The sequence below is a fragment of the Hemicordylus capensis genome, chromosome 10, assembly GCF_027244095.1.
Source record: "Hemicordylus capensis ecotype Gifberg chromosome 10, rHemCap1.1.pri, whole genome shotgun sequence".
Taxonomy (NCBI): domain Eukaryota; kingdom Metazoa; phylum Chordata; class Lepidosauria; order Squamata; family Cordylidae; genus Hemicordylus; species Hemicordylus capensis.
Window position 1 is genome coordinate 9,695,632 of NC_069666.1, and position 25,134 is coordinate 9,720,765.

Here is a 25,134-nt window from a genome sequence, read left to right on the forward strand (position 1 = left end):
GGGCTCTGGTTTAATGCCATAGAAGTGTTTTGAGTGCATTTTCACATGGAAGGTCTGTCCAACTTCGTTTCTAAGGCATTTGACTTGTTTGAAACTGAAGGATGCCATCTGCGGGAGCTCCAGCCTCCCCTCTTGGAAGCAACTTGAAAGAAATGGAAACCAGCTTCTACATGCCCTAATCTAAATATTTATTTATTAAGATATTTATTTTGAAGTTGTTGTGGCTTACATTTGAACTAAGCTGATGGTTTAAAAAAAAAAAAATCTTCCAGGGAACGTGCCAGTTCTGTACAGTGTTTTACCATGCTGATGACTTCACCAGAGCTTTTATGTTAGCAGTTAGGAGTGTATCTGACCGCTTTCTAGTTCTGCACATGAAGGGAAGGGAGAAAATTCCACGCAGTCCAGCTGAGAGGGGGGAATAATGTTGTGTTTATTTCTAATTTAAAACGCAACGTTCATTTTTATTGTGTTGGTTTTCGGGGGAAGACTTTTTTTCTTTCATTCAATGCAGGGCTCCTTCCATTGAACTTAGGTGGGTGTATGTGATCATCCACCCCTTTGTATCCTCACAACAATCCTCTGAGATAGGTTAGGCGGAAAGATAGTGAGGCTCTTCGCACGCGCAGCAGGAACTGGGCTAAGGGGGCCCAGCCCAGTTTCTTCTGTGTGTGAGAACTGCTAGAATTCACGGGGCTCCTGGCAGCATCGTGGCCGTGGGCCCTCTCAAGTAGCCTGCCGCTTAAGTGAGGTTTTGGGCATGAGTGCACCCCAAAATCGGGCTTCGTGATCATGTGTCTGCGGACACACTTGAGGTGTGGGGTTCCCAGTAATGCACCACACATGCACAGTGGCACTTCCCTGCACCCGATCCTTGCGTTGCCCGAGCGAGGCGTGGCAAGGCGGCGCGGGTAGCCAATCTGCCCACCCAGCAGTGGGTGAGTGCTTGTCTGCGGGGAGGGTCAGGCAAACCTGCCCTCCCTGCAGACAGCCGAGAAGCTCTTCTCATCAAGCGTGAGAAGAGCTTCAGTCACTGGCTTGCCCAGGGAGTGAGAGCCACCATGGGACCGTGGTTGAAATGTTGGACTGGGCCTGGGGGAGACTCCAGTTGGAATTCTCGTTCAGCCATGAAACTCACTGGGTGACTCTGGGCTAGTAACTTCTCTCCCTGCCTAATTTGCCTCACGGGTGTTGTGAGGATAAATGTAACCGTGTACACTGCTCTGGGCTACCTTACATGCACGAGCAGGCCCCGCTCATAGTTTCTCTCCTCCCTTTCCTCACCCCATGTGCAAAATGAAAATGGGGAACTAGTGCAAACCATGGTTTGTTGTTCAGGTCTGGAAACCATGGTTTGAGCCTTAGAAATGCTTAGGAAGCTGTCCTATACTAAGTCAGATCCATCCAGTTCAGTGTGGTCTACTCAACACCATGGCTGCTCAGCTTCGGCCTGTCAGCTTTTTATGGACTACAACTCCCATCATCCCTAGCCACAGTGGCCAATAGTTGGGGATTATGAGAGTTAGAGGCCAACGTCTGCAGGAGGGCCAAAGCTGAGCAGCCCTGGTCTACACTGCCTGACAGTGACTGTCCAAAGTTTCCGGCAGGATTATCTCCCAGCACGATCTGGAAATGCCCGGAGTTGAACCTGAGGCCTTCTGCATGAAAAGCAGATGTTGGACCACTGAGCTATGGCCCCATCCTTGTTTGATACTGTAGACCAGTGCTTCCCAACCAGGGTTCCTCCAGATGTTGCTGAACTACAACTCCCAGCATCCCCAGCTACAATAAATTGTAGTTCAGTTGTAGTTCAGCAACATCTGGCAGAACCCTGGTTGGGAACCACTGTTGTAGACTGTATGCTAATTGAGCTTTGAAGAAACCTCAGTTACCTGTCATTTGGATAACATGGGAAACTGTGGTGTGTGCATTCCTGGTGGTTGTGCATGGAGGAGGGAGAAGCAGGTGGAGCCTGCAAACTCCAGTCTCACATCTGCTCTTCCAAAGAACACTAAACCTTGGCTTAAAGTTCTGTCTGAACCAGCTCATTGTTTTGTGCTTGAATGGACGACTGCGCTCTGGCTAATTCCACAGGGACCCATTCTCCTCCCCCCCCCTCCGCCGCCTTGGTGCTTTACAGGTGTCACATTGCTTCTTCCCCTCCACCCCACCATCTCCTCTCTTGTTCAAATGGAGAATGGCAAGCCTATCTTATGATTCTTCCCCGCCGAGTGACTCCATTGGGCACTCATAGCATTTTGCAGGGCTCTTTTCTATTTGTGTCTCTCTGTGCTATTTAAGTTGGAAGTGGATCGCTGGCTTCGACTCTGGATGCTCTGAGCTCTTTGCTGGCAAAAGTATTTTGCAGGGTAGGCTGCTGCTGATCAAATTCATATGTGAAGGCTGAACTTGGTTACCCCTTTTCTCCCCCACACCCTGACCTCCTCGTTTTCTCTCTAGTTCTATATTCAAGCCAGGCGTCCCGAGAATCTGACCTTATCGATTGCCAGAGCAACATACCATTCCCACCCTCTGAGGCTACAGGGGGTGAACCGAGGGGTACCGTACCAACAGTACCAGCCGGTGGTGATGCTGGAGCAAGCCTATATTGTCCAATGGGATGGCAGAGCACCAGAAGATGTCCTCCTCTATCCAGTAAACTTCAACAGGTACAGATGGAGAGTTCCTGGAGAGACGGGTTCTGTGTTGTACATGCTGGGGGTGTTCGGCTATAATGATGTTGCAGCTTCCTGCAGGCACTCATAAGTTCATAGGAAGCTGCCTCATACTGAGTCAGACCGTTGGCTGGTCTAGCTCAGTACTGTCTACTCTGATTGGCAGCAGCTCTTCAATCTTTCAGGCAGGGAGTCTTTCCTAGTCCTAGCTGAAGATGTCGGAGATTGAACCTGAGACCTTCTGTGTGCAAAGCAGATGCTCTGCCACTAAATTGCAGCTCCATCCCTTTTGGTCTGATCCAAGAGGGCTCTTCTTTTTTATTTTAATGGCTGAAATCCCCCATTTACTCCAGCTGCTTTTCTCCCCTTGGGGGGAAAAGGGCTATGGAACATAAGCAGCTGTCTTCTACTGAGTTCGACCATGGGTCCATCTAGCTCAGTATCGTCTACCCTGAATTCCTGCAGTTTCTCCAAGGTTTCAGATAGGAGTCTTTCCCAGCCCTACAGATGCCGCCAGGGACTGAACGTAGGACCTTCTGCATGCAAAGCAGACGCTCTGCCACTGAACTGCGACCCCATTAAATACATAAGTTCTCCAACTTCTGAAAAGGTTGACCTGCTTGAATCTTCTAAGAACTGGCATTAACAAAAGATCCCAAAAAGGCCTCTGTTCTCACATTTGCTGCCATCTCTCTGATGTGCAAAGTTGTTTCTCCTTCCATTTTTAATTTTTTTTTTAAAGTTCAAGTTACATCTGGCATCCTGGCCCTTAGATCAAATCCAACAGATCCCTGGCGAATTCTTTCTAATTACTTTACACTAGCAGCTTCACTCCCGACTTATTTTCCATCTCTCTGTGTAAAGGGCAGCAGTGATTAGGAGTGTCCGTGCAGAGTTAAATCTCCCCTCCCTGCCCCCAGTAGTCTAAACACTGCAACTGCAATTTAATTCTTTGGTTATGTAAAGCTCAAAAAACACTGAGATTTTCTCTGCTGAAATAATTCTGAACTGACACACAGTTATCTGGGCTCTGCTCCATCCCAGATTCCATGGTTTTTCCTTCCATTCTGTTTTCTCTTACATAAAGATGGGTAGACACCTAGTTGTTGTTTGTTTTTCGCCTGAAGGTTGTTCTGCATTGTATAGATTATCTCTGCTTTCTCCTTGAGATATTCAAGCCCTGGTTTCCTTTGCACACAACTCCTTCTCCTCAAATGGATTCTCAGCTGTGAACAGTCCAGTGGGGTTGAATGCTGGTCTTGTGATAGACAGCATGAATTGTCCCCTTTGCTAAGCAGGATCTGCCCTGGTTTGCATTTGAATGGGAGACTACATGTGAGCAGTGGAAGATATTCCCCTTAGGGGATGGGGCTGCTCTGGGAAGAGCACCTGCCTGCTTGTATGCAGAAGGTTCCAAGTTCCCTCTCTGGCACCTCCAAGATAGGGCTGAGACAGACTCCTGCCTGCAACCTTGGAGAAGCTGCTGCCAGTCTGTGTTGACAATCCTGAGCTAGATGGACCAATAGTCTGACTCGGTATAAGGCAGCTTCCTATGAAGCTTTCACGAGTTGCAATATTGAGCAAGAGTTAACTGGTGTAAAAAAAAAGAACTTGGGAATCTTGAAAGCTCTGGGGGAAGAGGAGGAGGAGGAGGAAAATACGTGACTACATGGGAGCACTGAAAGGCGATAGGGGAGGGGGCCGAAGCTCAGTGGAAGAGTGCTTGCATGCAGAAGGTCCCAGGTTCAGTCCTTGGTATCTGCTGGTAGGACTGGCAAAGCCTGAAACCTGGGAAAGCCGCTGCCAGCCAGTGTAGACAACACTGAGCTAGGTGGTTCAAGGTTCTGAGCTAGGTGGTTCAATCAGTTCAAGGTTTATTAAGGTGGACCAATGGTCTGAACTGGTAGAAAGCAGCTTCTTATGAACATAGAGACATAGGAAGCTGCCATATACGGAGTCAGTCCATAGGTCCATCTAGCTCAGTATTGTGCACATACTGGCAGCAGTTTCTCCAAGGTTGCAGGCAGGAGTCTTTCTCAGCCCTATCTTGGAGATGCCAGAGAGGGAACTTTGAACTTAGATGCTCTTTCCAGAGCGACTCCATCCCCTAAGGCAAGCCTGTTGTCTTCATGTCCTGCTTATAGAATTTCCAGAGACGACAGGTTGAACATAAGAACAGCCCTGCTGGATCAGGCCCAAGGCCCATCTAGTCCAACATCCTATTTCACACACAGTGGCCCACCACATGCCACTGGAAGCCACAGGCAGTTGTTGAGGGCATGCCTTCTTTCCTGCTGTTACTCCCCTGCTACTGGTAAGAGGCATCCTGTTTTTGAGGCTGGAGGTGGCCTTTAGCCCTCTAACTAGTAGCCGTTGATAGACCTCTCCTCCATGAAGTTATCCAAACCACTCTTAAAGCCATCCAGGTTGTTGGCTGTCACCACATCTTTTGGCAGAGAATTCCACAAGAGGATTATGCGTTGTGTGAAAAAGTACTTCCGCTTGTTGGTCCTAGATCTCCTGGCAAGCAATTTCATGGGATGACCCCTGGTTCTAGTGTTATGAGAGAGGAAGAAGAATTTATCTCTATCCACTTTCTCCACACCATGCATGATTTTATAGACCTCTATCATGTCTCCCCGCAGTTGTCTTTTTTTCTAAACTAAATAGCCCCAGGTTTTGTAGCCCTGCTCATAAGAAAGGTGCTCTAGGCCCCTGATCATCTTGGTTGCCCTCTTCTGCACCTTTTCCAGTTCTACAATGTCCTTTTTGAGATGTGGTGACCAGAATTGGACGCAGTACTCCAGGTGTGGCCGCACCATAGTTTTGTATAAGGGCATTATAATATTAGCCGTTTTGTTTTCAATCCCATTCCTAATGGTTGAAAAAAAGGTGCTGTTGTGTAAAATGGACCCATGGTCTGATGCTTGTACTGCTAAGACCCTACTTAGGAAGCTGCCATATATGGAGTCAAACCCTTGGTCCATCTAGCTCACTATTGTCCACACAGACTGGCAGCGATTTCTCCGGGGTCACAGGCAGGAGTCTCTCTCAGCCCTGTCTTGGAAATGCCAAGGAGGGAACTTGGAACTTTCTGCATGCAGATGCTCTTCTCAGAGCAGCCCCACCCCTAAGGGGAATATCTTACAGTGCTTACATAGTCTCCCATTCAAATGCAAACCAGGGTGAACCCTGCTTAGGAAAGGCGACAATTCATGCCTGCTACGACAAGACCAGCTCTCCAGATCTCAAAGCAGCTTCTTGTAATTATAAATTATGAATACAATATAAATATAATTGTAAGAATCTGCCCAAAGATAAATGGCCATCCCATAAAAAATGAGTGACCCATTATTTTGCTCTAAATGGCACATTACTGTTACCTTTGGACCAAGTAGAGATAATGAATCACAGATGCCAAACAGAACTAGATAAGCAAGGATTGCCGGTGTCTGCCCTCGGCCCCTCATTTAATTGAAAGGCGGAGGGAACTGTACAAACACGGCTGATAATTAACCCCGATACGCCATCACTTTAGAGACTGGGAAGAATGTACAAAATGCACATTGTGCAAAACCAGGAAATGTGATTGGCATGTTTAATAGCAGCCTTCTGGTCTTACTAAGCACAGCTTGATAGAATCATTAAGCAATTTTTACCCCAGTGGACTGAGATAGCGAGGGATGCTGGGGTTTCAGAGGGGCAGCCTTCGTGTTTCTGGAATAAATATTCAACATTGGCTAAGAAAAGGTCATAAGGGATAAGAAGAATTTGACACTGGGATTTAGTCTGTTCCTGGGGTCATCTGTAATGCAGACACTGAAAACTCCTCCACTATAGCTACAAATGCTAAGAATCCATCAAAGAAGTAGGAAAAGGGACTGAACAGGATGGGATGGACTAGGGGGTAAGTTTTCATAGCTGATACCAAGATGTCCTCATCAGGATGATGTGGGTACTTCCATTTTGCAACGATTCACAGAAAGTTGCTAGTCTTCAAGAGCGAAATATGTTTTCCAGTGGACAGGGAGTCTAGTGCATTAATGCCTGCCTTCTTTAGCAAGCCAGAGGTTGCCGGTTCGAATCCCCGCTGGTATGTTTCCCAGACTATGGGAAACACTGATATCGGGCAGTAGTGATATAGGAAGGTGCTGAAAGGCATCATCTCATACTGCACTGGAGGAGGCAATGGTAAACCCTTCCTGTATTCTGCCAAAGACAACCACAGGGCTCTGTGGTCGCTAGGAGTCGAGACCGACTCGACGGCACACTTTACCTTTAGTTTCCTCTTTTGCTTCTTTGTGGTGGGAGGAGAGTTCACTGAGCATGAATTGTCCCCTTTTCTAAGCAGGGTTTGTCTTGGTTTGCATTTGGATGGGAGACTATGTGTGAGTGCTGTAAGATATTCTCCTTAGGGGATGGGGCAGTAGTTCAGTGGAAGACATCTGCTTGCATGCAGAAGGTCCCAGGTTCACTCTTTGGCAGCATCTCTAGGTAGGGCTGGGAGAGACTCCTGCCTGAAATCTTGGAGAGTTGCTGCCAGTCAGTGCAGGCAATATTGAGCTAGATGGGCCAAGTGTCTGACTCAAGATGGCAGCTCCATCTGTATATCCAGTTCATTATGGGGTGGCTCATAGCTCGGCAGCAGAGCACCTGCTTTGCCTCTGCCAGTCAGTGTAGACACTGAGCTCGATGGACCAGTGGTGTGATTTCCTACAAGGTGGCTTCCTAAGCGGGCAGACACAAGATAATTTAAACAGAGCAAGCCAGCCTATAAAAATGTGTCATTCATTAAAATGGTGGAACTTCTTCCAAGCCATGTCACTCGGGACCATTCAGATGAAAATAGATTTGTCTTGCTCACCTGACCAAAAAACAATGAGGCTGATGAAAGACTGACATACAGTATCTCTGTAACCCTTTGTGCAACTCAAAATTCCTTGACGCTTTTCCACTGGAAAAGGGGGACAGAGAGGACCGTTGGCAGAAGAACAGATGGGACTTCTTAATTGCATGGAATAAAGTTGGCCTCCTGGATAACTGATTGAAATCCTCTGGAGCCTTTTCTTGGCCAGCCTGAGCGGAAGGCTCTCCAAGTCCAGAGACAGGAGAATTTTGTACAATGGGCCCCTTCTCTTTGCCGGCCAGCACGCCCCGTATCTCCATCCTCTGAAAGCCCAGCCTGCATTCTCTTTTGCTCCTCTTGCATGCCAGCTTCACGTAGGGCCTGAAACTGCCTGCTAAAACAGGTTGTCCTTGGCCTCAGCTGAATGCTTGTTTTGCAGGGCTCACAGTAGACATTAAGCTTGTTGAGAGCAGCCTGTTGAAAGGGAAGAGTGCGGGGGAGGCAAGGTGCAGCTGGGCAAAAACACCGGCAAGACGCAGACCGAGGTGAGCGCTGGGCTCAGCAAGCTCAGACGTGCACGGCGAGGCCTTTTGTCTGCTCGCTTGGAAAGCCAGCAGGGTTTGAGTGTGGCAAAACGGTTGCTTTGGTGTGCCCTCCGTTGACGGCTGAAATGCGCTCGGCGTTCATGTCAAGAGCCCCGATCAAGCGGTGGCATTGTACTTTGTGGTCTCGGAGGTCGTGTTAATTAGGCTTCAGCATTCAGGAAAAGTAATGAGCGTGGGCCGAGCGCAAGATGGCAGCTCCATATATCCAGTTCGTTATGGGGTGGCTCCTAGCTCAGTGACTGAGCACCTGCTTTGCATGTAGAAGGTCCCAGTTTCAGTCCCAGGCGTCTCCAGGTAGGGCTGGGAAAGACCCTCCCTAGAAATCTTGGAGAAGCCGCTGCCAGTCAGTGTAGGCAATACTGAGCTGGATGGACCAAAGCACTTTCTCAAGCAGGCAGCGTCTGATGTTCCTAGGGCACCATGGCAGTGTGTGGAGATGGAACCCTTAAGCCAGATCCTCCATGCTTGAGAGATGGGCAGAGCTGTAAATGGATTTTGCGCCTCACCCAGCATGGAGGCTGGGTTCTGCGTGCAAACTGAGATCCAAACAAGAAGCGACCTCTCCCTGGAAAAGTCGGCCCCACTGCCTCTCATTCTGAACAGAAGGCGGGAGCCATGAGGGCTTCTCCCGGTGTCTGCCTCTCTTGATTCCTATCTAAACCTTCATACTTTTGTCTGCCGTGGGATTGGCAGCTAAGGTAAGCCCGATAAGTTCGCAGACAGTTTCTCTATCTTGAACCAACAATAGCAACATTAACCAGAGCCCCATGCAAGGAGCTTATCTCTGCTGGTTCGTTGCAAGTCAATTAAGATTAGAATTAATAGAGCAGAACAAAAGGCCAAAAGAAGACAGAAATGGACTGTTCAGCCCAAGACCATGGGCCGTATGAAAGGCTGGAATGCTTGACATAAGACTGGAAGGAATGCAGATATTAACATGCTGGTCCTGGATTCATTGGCTTTGCGAGGCAGAACATTTAGGCAAGGGGTTCTCAAACTTGGGTCTTCAGAGGTGGTTGGACTACAACTCCCATCATCCCCAGCCATGATGACCTTTGGCCACCGAAACTTCAGGAAGCCATATGTATGGTCAGTAAGACCATATGTTCTTATACTTATGTATTAACACTCTTACATTCTTATACAGCATGTAGTTAATCTATTGAATTCTCTGCCACAGGATGTGGTGATGGCCACTAGTTTGGATGGATTTAAAAGGGGCTTAGACGGGTGTAGCTAGGGAAGAGGGGGCCCGTGTCCACCCCTCTCCGTGGAGTGAGGGAGATAATTAAGAAAATAGGGAGGGGTGGAACTGGGGGGCCCCTCAGGAGCTGGGGGCCTGGGTTCTTTGAACCCATCTGCTCAATTATAGCTACACCCCTGGGCTTAGACAAATTCACGGAGCAACAGGTCTATCAATGGCTACTAGTCTGGCAGCTATAGGCCACCTCCAGGCTCAGAGGCAAGATGCCTCTAAATCCAAGTTGCAGTGGAGCAACAGCAGGAGAGAGGGCATGCCCTCACCTCCTCTGCCTCCTCTTCCTGCTACTACTAATGTTTATATATTGCTTCTCAACAAAAACAATTGCAAAGTGGTTTACAGAGCAAGATAAACAACTAAATAAGAATGGTCCCCTGTCCCCAAAGGGCTCACAATCTAAACAAAAACATAAGGTAGATACCAACAACAGCCCGTGGAAGGATGCTGTGCTGGGGCTGGAGAGGGCCAGTTGCTCTCCCCCTGCGAAATATAAGAGAATCACCACTTTGAAAGGTGGCTCTTGCCTGTGGCTTCTCAGAGGCATCTCATGGGGACCACTGTGTGAAACAGATTGCTGGACTGGTTGGGCCGGGAGCCTGACCAGACAGGGCTGTTCTTATGTTCTTAAGACAGATCTTTGCACATTTGTTGGTTGGTTGGATTTATATCCCACTCTTTATGGCAGCCTGAGAGAGGCTAACAGCATTAAAAAAACAACACAATAATTCTTGTGTGTGAGGCAGCTGGGGTGGTTGGTACCATCTGGGAGGTGAGTGTGCATTGTCATTCTTGACCCCTAGCGACGGAAAGTAAGTGGTAGCATTGCAAGACTTCCAGCTTTCTGTGTGTTTTCATGCTTTTATTGGCCTGATGGTTGGCCCTGCAGTGGCCAAACGTGTGATGGTGTCTTAAAAGCTTTTAAAAGCTCCAAGAACACAAAAACGACTGTCACGTTTTATCAGATGTTGTTGGAGGGATGGAAATGAAAATGAGCAGGAATGTCCTCCACAGTTTATTCCTAGAAGAGAGTGCAACCATCTGTTCATTGTCACCCTAATCCTGACCCTAAACCTTGGTTCTGTGCACAAATTACTGCAATTTCACCCTAATTTTGGGGAGGGGGGGAGGGATGAAGAAGGGTTGATAGCATCATTTCAGTTACAGCTTTCTGTGTGTGATCGCCTATTTTCCATCTCTAGGTGGGGTAAAAGGATTATGGGAGTTGTAGTCCAGCAACGTCTAGAGGTTGGGTAACCTCTGCACTACACCATCTCTTGCAGTGGATGGAGGAACATCCCCAGACCCGAACATCTAGTTTTGCCTGCAAGCCTCTGTTCACTGGCCACTGTTGATGGCACCCTCCTCTTAAGTGTTGTTCTCTGTGGCTTGCTAAGCTGTTAATCGCACTTACGATTAAATTCTTTGCTGGTGATGCACCCAGGAGTGGGGACCACAGTAATAAGGCGAGGCTTGAGCAAGCCTGTCAGAGACATGCCCGACTTATAGAATGTGTTCCCTCCCCTCCTGCCCCGTCCCCTGGCTTGGGAGGGAGCTGCTCTGAGTTTGGTGTTCTTGGGAGAGGCGTGAATGAAGAGGCAGATGAAAAGAGCCCTTGGTGAGCCCATGAGCCATTAGCAGCTGAAATGGTGTTGCGCAGCTTGCAATTAGGGTTCCAATTAGTGTTGCAGCCAAACATTGTGAAGGGCGTTCTACTTACATGGCCCCCAAAGAATAAGAAGGCTGCTCTTGTTAGCCTACTTTCCAGTAGGCTTATGAGATCACCCGGCCTTCTGTGTGTGTGTCCAGAGGTGCACTGAGATAATTTTGGAGCCTGGACCTAAAGGCTTTTGGAGGCCCCCCCTTCCTCTTGCAAATTAAGCATCATCATGCTCTGCTGGACAACCACACCGCCCAGGCATTTGGATGGGTGACTACATGTGAGCTCTGCAGGGGATGGGGCCATGACTCAGTGGAAGAGCATCTGTTTTGCATGCAGAAGGTCCCAGCCTCCCTCCTTGGCATCTCCAGGTAGAGCTGCAGAAGATTCCTGCCCAGAAACTTTGGAGAACTACTGCCAGTCAATAGACACTACTGATGGACCAATGGTCTGACTTGGTAGCTTCCTATGTCCCCACTTCTTAACATTTCTCCATAAAACCAGTCAGTTTGCCAGTTGCTCAAGAAAGCCACAAACACATTTCTCCCAGGTGTGTGTGTGTTCACTCTTAAGTTAGGGATACCAGAACTCCAAATGTCAACAGTGCAATTTTTTAATTTTTTAATTTTTTTTTTTTTTGCTGCAAAAACAGCCTTTAGGCGTGTTTCATCAGCCATTCCAAGAGGATGTAAACAGATCTAAATCAATTCATTAAAAAAAAATCTGAAGCACACTGTGTGGATTGTTGAGTGACAGTGAGGCAGGCAGAAAAGCTGTTTAGTTGATTGTCTTGCCACCAGAAACTTCTAAAATTCCATCAAAGCTTTTGGAGATGATTAGTACTTCACACTACATGGTAACTTTGCAACAGTTGCTGTTGAGTCCTGCGTCTTCAAAGGCCAGAGTTGGACTGGAAAGTGGAGAGGCAAATACCTTTTTGGGAATAAAAAGCTATAAAATAGCCCCTTCTTGCAGTAGGAACTGAACTGCATTACTAGAACAGTTAACTAGAAATATTTTATCACCACAACTTGGTTTTTTAAAAACTTACCTTTATTTCATTTCATTGGAGGCACCCTGAGTTTAACCAAATAGAGATTCTGTCAATCAATCAATCAGCTTTATTATGGTCAAAGACCAGCATAGGTAAATACATACAACTATCAGTGAATATAAAAATATCTAAGAAGTATAAAATACTTAAAATAAGCTATAAGAGATGCTAAAGGGTAAAAGCTGGATAGCTAAAAAATAAGGGAAGACAACTGATAAGACTAATAAATCTGATAAAACAACTAAATGATACAAACAATTTAGTGCAAACTATATTAAAAATTGGTCGATAAGGAGATACCACTCTAACGGGCTGACTAGTAAAAAGGAGATAAAATATAGTTAAATATGAGTACATATCTAACTATAAGTTAAAAACAACTAATATAGTAAAAGTATTTTAAAACAACATGTTAGAATAAATTGGTCAGTAGTTAAACCCTAAACCAGGCTTCCCAAACCTGCAGCCCAACAGATGTGGCCAAACTACAATTCCCATCACCCACAGCTACAACTTATTGTGGCTGGGATGATGGGAATTGTAGTTCAGCAACATCTGGAGGGTCGTGGGTTGGGGAAGCCTGCCCTAAGCCATGGGCTATGGGGCTGGCAGTCAGGTTCAGACGACTCTTGCATGCTGCCACACAGAACCTAGCAACATTGTATGTGAAGGTTTGCTTTTCATCTGAGAGCAGCATCCTACTTGTAGACTCAGAGATTCTGCCAGATATATGTGGTTGCTTCTAACAAGATTTGCTACCTTTGTTTATGTACCTGCTACATCTTTAATAGCAGTTGTGGACATAGCCCTTCAAAAACCAGTCACGGGGCGTGACCCTGGGCATGCAAATGACCCATGCACATGCGCAGCAGCCTCCAAAATGGCCAACACATGCTCAGAGAGGCCCCTACACTCAGAGAAGTTCAAAACAGAGTGGGGGGGGCTGGTGGGGGGGAGGGGGAACCACCGGAGGACCCCCCCTGCGGCCACAGCACCTGCCGAGGCCATGGAAGCCCTCAGTGGGGTAAGTCCACCTCCTACCCCAAATTAATATCCCTAGCACCCTAAACCAGGCGTGAACTGGCCCAGGGGTTTCATCTCGACATCGAACCGAACTGGGCCCAGTTCAGCTTGAGGTTGAGCCCTAGAACTGGGCCAAATCTCTAACCTCTACCCCCTTAGAGATGGAAAATAGGCGATAGCATTGTTGCACTTAGAGCTTTCTCTGTGTTATCACCTCTTATTTATCCCTACCATCAAATGATTTGGGTAAAATTGCAAAGAGCAAAGGGTCAGGGTCAGGGTAACAATGAACAAATTGTACTCTCTCCATGGAGTAATCTTTGGAGGACATTCCTGCCAGATTTCATTTCCATTCCTCTCACAACACTGATGAAATCTTATAGAATGTTTGTGTTGTAAAACCTTTTAAAGGCTTTTTAAAACACCAGTGCAAAGGAGGCAAGCACAGACCCAATGGTCAGGACAATGAAAGCATGAGCACAATTGAAAGCTGGCAGTCTAGCAATGCTATCACCTCTTTTCCATCTCTAGGGGTGTAGACCTGGTCAAGATCACAATGAGCATCTGTCCCCCCAGATGTGACTGACCACAGCTCCCAGAATCCTCAAGCAAAAGCCACTGCAGCTGGGGATTCTAGGAGTTGTAGTCAACAACATCTGGGAATCCTTGTTCGAGGGGACACCACTGACCACCCCAGCTGGCTCATGTACTAACAGACAATTTTTGCAGGTGAAGTTTAGCAGGAACTTTCCCAGACAGCAGGGTTTCTGTGAGGCTTTACTGTGAGTTCAAAGTTGCCCCCTAAAATCGATGCAAAAAGTCGATTTTTCAAACTCCAGATAGAAATCTTGCTTCATTCTATCACATGATGAAAAACCCAAATTGTGTGTGAAGTGCTCCCTGATAGCTCGCACGGCCTTTGGGGTACATTTGGCCGACATGTGATCTCCTCCCATTCCAGAGGAGATACGAACTAAAAGCCAGGCGTGAAAAAATCCCAGGCAGGGCTGTAGCTATAATTGAGCAGATGGATTCAAAGAACCCGGGGGCCCCAGCTCCTGAGGGCCCCCCCAGCTCAACCCCTCTCTATTTTCTTCATTATCTTCTTCACATCAAGGGGCCACTGGGGAGAGGGGTGAACTGGTCCCCCTCTGCCCTATCTACGCCCCTGCCCCCAGGCGAGGCTTTTTCCATTTAAGCTTGCGTCAGTTGGGTTTCTCTGCAAGGTATAGGAACAGGAACAGGACAGGAATAAAAAGGAGACAGCCTTGCTACATAAGCAGTCTTCACTCTGGCGAAGTATCTGCCAAAGACTCTACCAAAATCCATAGTAACAGAGCTCTGCATTTTCCCTCACAAGCTCTGTAGAGCCTCATCATACAGCCGAGCTCCAAGCTCTTGACTGCCCAGATTCTGAAACAAGAGCAAACTCCTATGTATTTGGAAATGTGATGAGCCCAGAAGCAGAAGTTGGACAGTGTTAGTAAGAGAGGAAACTGCAAGCCAGTCCTTCATGATCTGTCCAGTTGCTGGGTTTCCCATCATGCTGCTTGGTAGATCAACAAACCCATCATATTTTACAAGGGAGAAAGAAGAAGGACATGCTGTTCTAGACTTTGGGAGCCAAAGTCAGATTCACAGACCTTCCCTTCTTAGCCTAACTGTGCTCTCTAGATTTTTGAGAAACCTCACTTGCAGATTCCGGCCCTGAAAAAAATGCCCACAAAAGCCTGCTTTTGTGACCTATTTAGGATGACACGATTTCATGGCATTCTTCAGTTTTGCAATAAGTAAATAAGTAAATAAATAAATACATAAAAAATCACAGGGCTTTTTTCTTTTGGTTTCTTTTGTTAACTAGGAACACTTCGTTCCCTAAAGATGGAGCTACTGTAACATTGTCTAGGCCAGGGGAGTTTGGCAGTATCTTTGCAGCATTACAGCATTTAAAGCTTGTAACTTGTAATGCTTTGACATTTAATGGTGACATCTCGAGGAAACGCCAAACGCCAAATAAAAATAGAATCTGTACAAGGAAGACGAGTGGAACACAGGAAGCTGCCCTCTACTGAGTCGGAGCATAAGTCCATCTAGCTCAGTATTGCCTACTCTGACTGGTAGCATCTCTCCAGGGCTTCAGGCAGGATTTTTCTTCTTCTTCTTCTCAACCCTACCTGGAGATGCTGCCAGGGATTGAACCTGGGACCTTCTGCATGCTAAGCAGATGCTCTTCCACTGACCTACAGCCCCATCTCCCTGTATAGTGGGGTATAAAAGAGCAGCTGAATGAAGAGACGTTCAGCACTTCCCATTACCAATTCCTACAGCAGGCTGTAGGCAGAGGAAGATTCAGCGGGAGTGTCTTTCCCCCTTATTATCTGGGAACATCTGCACACAGCTGGATTCTGGCAGCGCATACAGCTGTTGAAAGCAAAACAGCCTTGGCAGGAAAAAAGTGGCAGCTTTAATATAGGCAACTTTCAACTTTCAGGAGAGGTTTGAAAGTTTACAACTGTTTCTAGACGCTTTTAGAAAGGGATTAAACAAATCCATGGAGCGTAGGGCTGTCAGTGACTACTAGCCTGAATAGCTGTGTGTATTTATATCAGGATACACAGGAAGGAGTCGTTTCTTTTTTGTCCCCACTGGTGTTTCACGGATACCCCGCGCTGACCACTGCATAACCCAGTAGCCAGCGAGGGCTTTTCTGATTATGTTGTTCTGAAGTTCCTTTTTCTCTTGGCCTAGTCATTTGGGGCCTTGGAACACTTGATTGTTGTATGTCGCCTGCCATTTCACAGGCTAATTCGTTTGTCTACCAAAGATAATCGCCCATGGCATTGTTGTCTCCTATCCAGTATCTTTTGTGTGTTGTTGTTTAGAAGTCCGTCCCAGTGGGGATCCTGTAGACCAGAGTGTGTCTGCTCTCTGTTTCCCTCCCAAATGTCAGTGCCAGGGTAAGGGCTAGACGGTGGTTTTTCTCGTTTCCCTTTATAAGCGAGGGTAAAAATGCTGGTTGGGAACAATAAGGGGTGTGCCCATTAAGCTGAGTAGAACAAAGAATGTTTTTTTTTTTTTTTTAAGTCTACATTGATGAATTGGTCTTGATGCTTTTGAACCCTGGTCAGACACCCCCACCTTGTAGAGTAAATCCAAACTGGTGGGTGTGGGTGTTAAACACAGCCAAGGTTCAACAGAAGGGCAGGATAGCATCTTATCTTCCTATGAGGCCAAGGACTTATTTATATGGTACTCTTCCCTTGCTGCCTTTACTGGTTCTGAGTTCCGGGTCCAGCAACATCTGAAGAGGACACATGGGGTTGCGTCCAGCTGCTCTCCCCAAGCGACAACTCTTCGTGCAGGTGGTAGCCGGAGGAAGTGAGCCCTTTCTCACGATTGCAGAGAGCGGGGAGGAAAACCTTAAAATGCTTACCTCCCTGCAGATGATCTTGCTGGGCGGGGAGATTGCCTGCCCAGGCGATTGCTGGCTTCTGCTGGCAGCGGGGAGGTTTGGGGGACCGGGAAGCTCCCGGAGCTCCTATAACATACCATGCAGTGCACAGTGCATTATGGGGATCCTTCTGACGCTGGCTGGGAGCCCTGGCAGATGATCGGGGAAATGAGGTTTATTTATTTGTTTATTATTATTTATTCGATTTCTATACCGCCCTTCAAAAAAATGGCTCAGGGCGGTTTATACAGAGAAATAACCAATGAATAAGATGGATCCCTGTCCCCAAAGGGCTCACAATCTAAACAGAAACATCAGATAGATACCAGCAACAGTCACTGGAGGAACTGTGCTGGGGACGGATAGGGCCAGTTGCTCTCCCCCTGCTAAATAAAGAGAATCACCATGTTAAAAGGTGCCTCTTTGCCTAGTTAGCAGGGGGGTAGCCATTATAAATAAAACCTCAATAAGGTGGTTTCCCTGTCCCCAAAGGGCTCATAGTCTAAAAGGAAACATAAAATAGATTCCAGCAACAGCCACTGGAGGAGTGCTGTGCTGGGGACGGAGAGGGCCAGTTGCTCTCCCCCTGCTCAATAAAGAGAATCACCACGTTAAAAGGTGCCTCTTTGCCCAGTTAGCAGGGGTTAGGGGGGTGCTTGTTCCCTTAACCTCATCTTGAAGGCAGGCTGCAGAGGTGGGTTTGCTGCTGGGCTTCCAGAGGGAGCCAAGCGGCACCCAGCGGTTTTCACACACGTGAAACTGGACTGGGCTTCCTTAGCTCAGTTCTGCCTGCGTGTGAGAATAGCCTCAGATGCTGGCTTTTCATCACTATCCTGGCATGGTGGTGCACAACAAACTCACTCTTTGGCTCTTCTAAGCAGTAATCAGCAATCACTGGAGTTCTTCTGCAGCAGTCTTGGGGCAAGCAAAGACCTGACCCCAAAGCCCAAAGACAAGGAGCTTTGGCCTTTGGCGGATGTTGTGCCAGTCCATTAATAAGCAGCAACAGATGGGAATCTACTGTAACGCGTGAGGGAAAGAGGTGGCAGTTCTAAGGCGTGTTGACATTTCTCCTCTCAAAGATAGATTCATCAGCTGGAGACCTTGGTCGACATCCAGCGCAAGGAACCCTGTGCGGAATGAGCACCGTTGTGCTGGCACAAGAGGATAGCTTGGCTGCTCTAAGATTGTGCAAGCGTGCTCTTGTGCTATAACGCCCTTGTGCCAAAGTTCCCATTAAAATAAATGAGATGTGCCACAGTTGCATTTAAAAAACTAGTCTGGAATGCAAGCTCCTGACAGGCATAGGAAGCTGCCTTATACCGAATCAGACCTTTGGTCCGTCTAGCTCAGTTTTGTCTACATTACGATGATGAACATTTATATACTGCTTTTCAACAAAAGTTCCCAAAGCAGTTTACGACGATTCTTAGCCCTAAATGAAGATGTTGCCAGAAATTGAACCTGGGACCTTCTGCATGCAAAGCAGATGCTCTTCCACTGAGCAACGGCCCCAGTGAAGGAAGCAGCATTTGAGATAAGAAGCACATTAGGAGTGAGAATTGTGCCCAAAAGAAAGGTGCGCATGGCTGGACAGGTTATACATCTCAATCTGACACGGATATGACAAATATTTATATACTGCTTTTCAATAAAAGTTCCCAAAGCGGTTTACATAGATAATCAATAAAGAAAGATGGACCCCTGACCCCAAAGAGCTTGCAATCTAAAAAAGAAACATAAAATAGGCAACAGCCACTGGGGGGATGCTGAGCTGGGGATGGAGTAATAATAAAGTAACTCGCTGGATAATGGAGCATGGATTTTCCTGAAACGATTTGAAATATTTCCCTTTTGGGGTGGAGAATTAACACAAGCTGATGTTTGCCATAAAAGATTGTGTTTCTTTAAAAACAACAACAACACAGCCTTCTACCTTCAGGCAACCTTTCCCACATACAAAGTTGCCTTAGACCGAAGCAGACCCTTGGTCCATCAGGCTCAGTATTGTCTACACTGACTGGCAGCAGCTCTCCAAAGTTTCAGAGAGGCATCTTTCTCAGCCCTACCTGGAGACGCTGCCAGGAAGTAAACCAGGGGACCTTCTGCATGCAAAGCAGATGCATGCTTGCTACCCCAAGACCAGCTGCTAGTCGCCTCTAGCGAATGCAACAGTTTTTATTGCTGACGTTTAGTGTTCGTCCACGAGTGGTATGCTGCTCTCGATGATAGCTGCTGTCCTTTTTCTACACCGAATGTCCTTTTTTTCACCAACAGGGGAGACTGGCTACATGTGGCCCTCTGCTACCCAAGGGGAACAGTTTTCTCTGTGGTGGGGGACATCTACCAGCGGCAAACGGGGAGAGCTCACCATGTGGAACGCTACACGGCAGTCTCTTCCCAGCACACCGTGTGGAACAGGCCTGACGAACGCCTCTTTTATTTTGACAGTGCATCGGGGTGAGTGATACTATCCCTCTGGCCCCTTCCCTTTGCCCATATTGGAGCCATCTTGCTTTGCCAAGTGAAGAAAGTGAAGAGTACCATGCATTAAATCTGATATGGTATGCAATTTCCCCCCACCATCAAACTTTTCAGTCAATAATAATAATAATATCTGTTTTGACCACCCTCTACCAACACCACTTTCTGTTTTTCACTTTGGTTTTAATAGCCTTTTCTTTGGTGTGTTGGATGTCTTTGGGGCAAGTTCAAATACAGGAGGACCTTGATATTCATGGGGGTTCTGTTTCACAGTAAAACCGCAGATACAGAAACCATGCATGTTGACACATTAGGGCAATGGGAGATTGGGGGTTAGGTTCCTGGTTGGGGAAAAGTTTAGAAAACATTGGATTTCAGGGGGGGAGATGTGGGGAGAAACTGCCTGCCATCATAGCTGCTCCCCCTGAGTGTCTTTGTGCCCTCAAATGCCTCCAAATAGGCCAAAAATTGTCAGGTTTTTTATGTTTAAAGAAAGTGGAGCCGTTTTGAGGCTCCATAATGGTGGTCAGAAATGACCACAGCCACCCACAACCTGTGGATATGCAAGGAGTGTGTCCCCCCCCTTTCCCCCCATGTATGCTGAGGTCAGGTGTTTTTTACCCGACCATGGATATGTGAATCCACGGATAACGAATCCGCAGATATCGAGGTCCTCCTGTATAATTTAAATGTCCATTTATATACAGCACCTTTGCCCTTTTGTCTATGTTGATATACATTTTATTTAATTTTGGGAGCTCAGTGGAACTAACAAAAGAGAGATGCGATGCAAAATTACTGCAAAATAATACTAGGATCCATTACGGTAATCATGTCCTGAAGGCCTTTTCCAAGAACTAACATGTCAGCAGAAGCCATATTAGTGATGAAACCACTATGGACGGAGATGATGCTGCAGCTCAGTGGTACAGTCCAAAAGACCCCCTGCCTTGACCCACTTGCTAAATTTCAGTAGGCAGGGAGGTTGTTGGTAGGGGTGTGCACAGACCGGTTGTGGTGGTTCGGCCCAAATTTGGATCGAATTTGGTCCCCGAACAGATTTTATCAAATCCACCAGCTGGGTTCACGAGCGAACCAGTTCTGCACATCCTAGTAGTTGGAGCAGGCTCTCCGATGCTGAATGGAGTTTATGAGGGAAGGTTACACAGGCAGCTGTCTTATACCGAGTCAGACCATTGGTCCATCTTCCTTGGGATTGTCTACACTGACCGGCAGTGGCTGTCCAAGGTTTCAGGCAGGAGTCGTTCCCAGCAGATACCAGGGATTAAATCTCAGACTTTCTGAATGCAAAACAGATGCATGCTGCTTCAAGCTACCTCTTAACATAGGCAATTGCCTTATACAGAATCAGATTCTTGGTCTGTGTCACTCAGTATTATCAACTCTGACTGGCAGCAGCTCTCTAGGGCTTCAGATGCCTATTTCTGAGCCATGGGTGGAGATGCCAGCAGGGCATTTTTAAAAAATACCCAAAACATGCAGTTCCAACAACAACAAAGTGCAGTTCTAACAGAACATTAGTGAAGTTCAACAATTCAAGTCGTGCAAGAGCTGTATTGTGTTAGATGATGTAAAAATTAATGAAAAACCATGAGAAAAATCAAGCAAGTAGTCCAGGCGCCTCTAGAACCCAGACCCTGATCAAATGACCCCATTCCTCCTCCCCCTGCCAAAGACTCTTTCCGCAGACTCCACTGCTGCTCTCTACAGTGTCTTTACCAATGAATATAATCCTCTTCTGCAATTGTGCTGTCAAATCCCCAGTACTGAGGATTTCCTCCCACTCTGCAGACTTCTAAATGTCATAGAATGTGGCTTCGGCAAAGAAATATGTGTGCACAGGCAAGGGACATGCACAGATGTGTGCTGTGGTAATGCAGGTTAGGTGTGTGAAATGAATTACACTTCCATACCAATGTGCAGTTCTGAATCTTCACCCATTGTCAGAGATTGAACCTGGGATCTTCTGCATGCAAAGCAGATGCTCTTCTTCTAAATTACTGCATGAATTCTTTCTCTAAAGTGGTCCATTTATTATTCCCACTGAAAAGCTTCATGCAAAGCAGATGCTCTTCCACTGAATTCTTCCCCCAGAGTGGTCCATTTACTATTTCCTTTAATAAAAGCGATGTAGTTTTTTTAATGTAAAGCAATGCAGCTATGGGGTTTGGAGGCTAAACCTTCTCCCTGCCCTTGGTGATCAAAACCATTACAAATCTAGGTTTTTTCCTGTTTGTTTTGGGTACTTTCTGGCAACACTTTTGTGGCCTCTCTTGGTCACCCTGAAGTGTGACTTAACGTTTATAGATTGATATTAGCTTGATGCAAGTGGAAATGATGATGTTGAACATTTCAGGGCAAGCAAGTCTACAACATCTTTGGGTTGGCAAATACTTTCCTAATATGTACACATGTGCCACAGATATTGTTGTTATGTCCCCAAGCTCAGTTATGAACTTTGGTCCTTCTGCAGTACAGATAATTTTTAAAAACACCCGTAACTAATAACAGTAACAATTACACATGTTTACCCATCATAAAAAACCACATGCTTCTCATTATTTCTTTTTTTAAAAGAAAGAAAGCAAATTGCAGAGAAGGAGACAGCAAAATCCTCAGCTAGAATATGTGGGGGTTTTGGGGGGGGAGGGGGGTATGTACACTGTGTACCAAAACACGTTTTCTGCATTGCCTAACCCTGACTATCAAAGCTGTATTCGATCTATAAATGTCAGTTTCAGGGCTGAGAATAGAATCCAGTTCTATTTTTAGACATCCTATGTGGCTCGTAGGACCTTGGAACGTATATTACAGAATGCAATGGATGATCTGGTACCTTGCAATGGGAATTGGGAAATACTTTTGTTTTTGATTCGTTCTTCTTTGGAGAATCGTACATAATGTTACCCCATATTATGTAAATAGATTGCTTACCAGTCTTCTGTTTACCATGGATGTCACGTCGTAGCTGTTCAGCACATGGATGTAATGGATTTCTGGCTCTGACCTGAATGGAATTCCAAGGGTCAGAGACTATACTGTCGAGCAAATGCCTGTTCCGTTTTTTGGCCCAACAGAGCAGGGATGATCTTTGTAGCATGTGTTTCATGATGAGAAAGGAGCCTCTTTTTCCTGATGTAACACAGTGGGCCCATTCTCACGACCGGAAACTGGGTAGGAGCAGCATCCAGCCACGATCCCCAACTCATGTGTGCCCCCCCAGACCAGTTGTGTATTGGAAAAAACCGAGGTAGGAGGACAGGAAAGTGGTTGTGTCCTAGTCATGGTCTGGATTGGGATGGCATGACCCACTGAAATAATTTGCCCAGCATTTTCTCTAGAGTGGCGGAAAAGCACGTCCTGTATCATCCTACCCAGATCGTGGTTGTACGCAATCACTTTCATCCTTCTTCTACCTTCAGGCGCAGAAGCCTGAAATCGGCCCCTCGGCCTCATTTGGAGGAAGGCGGGGCCGAAGAAGGGAGTCTTTTGCCTGCCCTCTCTCCGACTCTGTCCCTCCCTAGTCCTCCTACAGTCAGTGAGTCAGTGGCAGCCGCAGTGGTGAGTGCTTGTTGAGTGCCTTTCTGTAAGCGGCAGCATGCCTGTGGCCAGTACGCCTGCCCAAGCCAGCTTCCGACCCCAGAGCACCATTCCTTTCCCATTGCTCTCCCATTGGGAGAGCTCTCACCTCTGTCCTGCTCCGCTGCAGTTTGGCGGCAGCTTTGAAAGTCTGTTGGGGTCGGGGGAGACAAGCCCTGCCCCTAGGTGGCCATGGCCCTGCCCCCTCGGAGTCCCTGTCCCGTTTGCAGCCAATGCAATGTTGGCAACCCTACGTGACTGGTTCTTGGGAGCATGCATGGATCTGGGGTCCTGGCTGGACGCTCCTCCCACCCAGCTTTTAGTTGTGAGAAGGAGCCTTAGGGGCATCGAGGCAGAACGACAGATTAGAAATTCCCAGGTTCTAATTTTGCTCTCTGCCATGAACTCCCCAGGTGGCCTTGGTTAAGCGCCAGTCTTCTAGCCTCTGCTTCACCTGCAGGGTGGGGCAGAGAACTTCGTGGCCGGTGAAGTTCATGGCAGTTGTTCATGGCGACCGCTGTTATCAGCCAAACAAGCCAGCAAGGTAGTCACTTGCCCAGAGTCTTGCAGTAAGCTTCATAGCTGGGCAGGGATTTTAACTCAGGTCTTCCCAGTCCAGGCCTGTGTCCGCTAAAACTTACTGGGAAGCTTTACATAACATGAATATTTTTATTTTTATTTTTATTTACTAACCACAAATGACTTCAGCTGTCACGAATATGATGGCAGGATCCTGGAGTATACCGCTACTGAGTACAGGTGGGGGGAGTCATCTTTTGGAATGTTCCTCCACATAAAAAACAAAACAAAAACCCACTCCTTGCATATAGTCATCCAGCACACCAGGTTTAGCAGAGCTGTCTCCCTGGTGCACTGGTTTACTACATGCAGGGAGCCTTATGGGGGTGGAGCATTCAAATTGGGTTTTCCCTTGAAAGCGGAAAGTGGTATAGTCTAGAATTCTGCAGCCTCACACTATGTGAGTCATAGAATGGTTAGCAGAGTAAGAGTTAGCAGAGTTAGCTCATACAAACTTGAGGACTAGGAACTTGTGCGCTTATTTGCAAGGTTGGTGTATAGAATTATTTAGTATCTCTACTTGTCAACAAGCTAGTTTAACTTTCTAGCTTCAGAGCTGGTAGTAAGGGATGCATGGTAAAATTCACCCTGCCAAATAGAAATTCTGGCCCAACTGGAGGCATCCTTTATGTTGTCAAAGATTCCCTTGGCGGCTCGTTGCAGGTATCATCAATTGCAGAATTTGTTACAATTTTCTATTCTCTTGCCAGTTTGTGTGAAACTGATGAATATTAGCGTTGCATATACTGAAAATGTTTCCCTTCCATATTTTGTCTGACTGCTCTTTGTTTGGCTATTCGTCTTTGTTTGGCTATTGGTTATTCACACATTCACTCATCTTGGGTGTTTTTGTCTTTTTCTTCATGCTGCTAGGTACCTATTTCTCCGTCTTCAAGCACATGAAGTCCGGAAGGGACACAGCTACTGCTCTCAACGTGGCTGCGAACGCATTAAAATCACTGCCTCGATGCCCTCTGGGCTTTCCTGGAGTTGCACTCCGAACCCATTTGGGGGGAAGGACATCCAGAGGAAAGGGTCTTCACGGCCCTCAGGGACTCGGCGGCTAGCAGTATCTTGCAGTCAGTGTGGCGCCCCTCAGGTACGGGATGGATTTCTCCATTATTGGGTTAATGCCGGGCTTCTCAAAATTTGTCCCCAGTTGTTGTTGGACTACAACTCCCATCATCTCCAGCACCAGGGCCTTTGGCCTGTAAAACCCTGTGTTAACCAGAACAAGCACCCTGAATCTTAAGGTAGGGTATGGGTTTTTAAAGGCGAGGGAAACAAAAGGTGCCTCAGGGCTATTCACTGGGCTTGTTCTCAGGACAGAATCAGGGTAGGAGAAAGTGCCCATGATCGGGGGTCATGTATTCGCAAAGTTCAAGGGAGGAGGAGGAGGAGAGAGTGATGGTGTGGGAGGCTGGAGCTGGGTCAGATGGATTGTCGTCCAACCTTGATGCAATTCTGGGGACAGAATGAGGGTTGGTTGTTCCAGTCCTACCCAGCTCCCGGCTCCCGCTCGATTCCTCTTCTCTCCTCCTACCTTGCTCTTTGCAAACAAACGGCCACCGATCAGGAGTGCACACAGCTCTCCTACCCCAGCTGTGATAATGAGAACAGCCCAGTTGACTCTCATGGTGCCTTCAAAAGAGGCACCTTTTAAAAAGTGGCGCTTCTCTTTATTTAGAAGGGGGCGAGCAACTGGCTTTGTCCATCCCCAGCACAGCATCCCTCTAGTGGCTTGTTGCTGGTATCTGTCTTACCAGGGGTGTAGCTATAATTGAGTGAGTGGATTCAAAGAACCTGGGTCCCCAGCTCATGTGGGGCCCCCAGCTCCCAATTTTCTTCATTATCTCCTTCACTCTGAGGGGCCACCAGGGAGAGAGGTGAGCACGGGCC

The 25,134-nt window shown here is 47.1% G+C and overlaps 2 protein-coding genes and 1 non-coding gene across 4 annotated transcripts in view; 2 read left to right on the plus strand and 1 right to left on the minus strand.

The window, feature by feature from the left end:
* The window catches only part of CEMIP (cell migration inducing hyaluronidase 1), a 165,339-nt gene that overhangs the window by 48,845 nt on the left and 91,360 nt on the right, over positions 1 to 25,134 (plus strand). The window lies entirely within an intron of this gene.
* The window catches only part of LOC128335069 (cell surface hyaluronidase-like), a 76,553-nt gene that overhangs the window by 36,972 nt on the left and 14,447 nt on the right, over positions 1 to 25,134 (plus strand). The window contains exons 17-19 of the mRNA XM_053272861.1: positions 2,461 to 2,669; positions 18,850 to 19,032; positions 24,109 to 24,334. Of these exons, the coding sequence (XP_053128836.1) occupies positions 2,461 to 2,669; positions 18,850 to 19,032; positions 24,109 to 24,334 (618 nt within the window). The remainder of the gene's footprint in view (positions 1 to 2,460; positions 2,670 to 18,849; positions 19,033 to 24,108; positions 24,335 to 25,134) is intronic.
* On the minus strand, positions 15,300 to 15,371 carry TRNAA-AGC (transfer RNA alanine (anticodon AGC)). The gene has a single exon. It is a non-coding gene; the product is annotated as a tRNA-Ala (tRNA).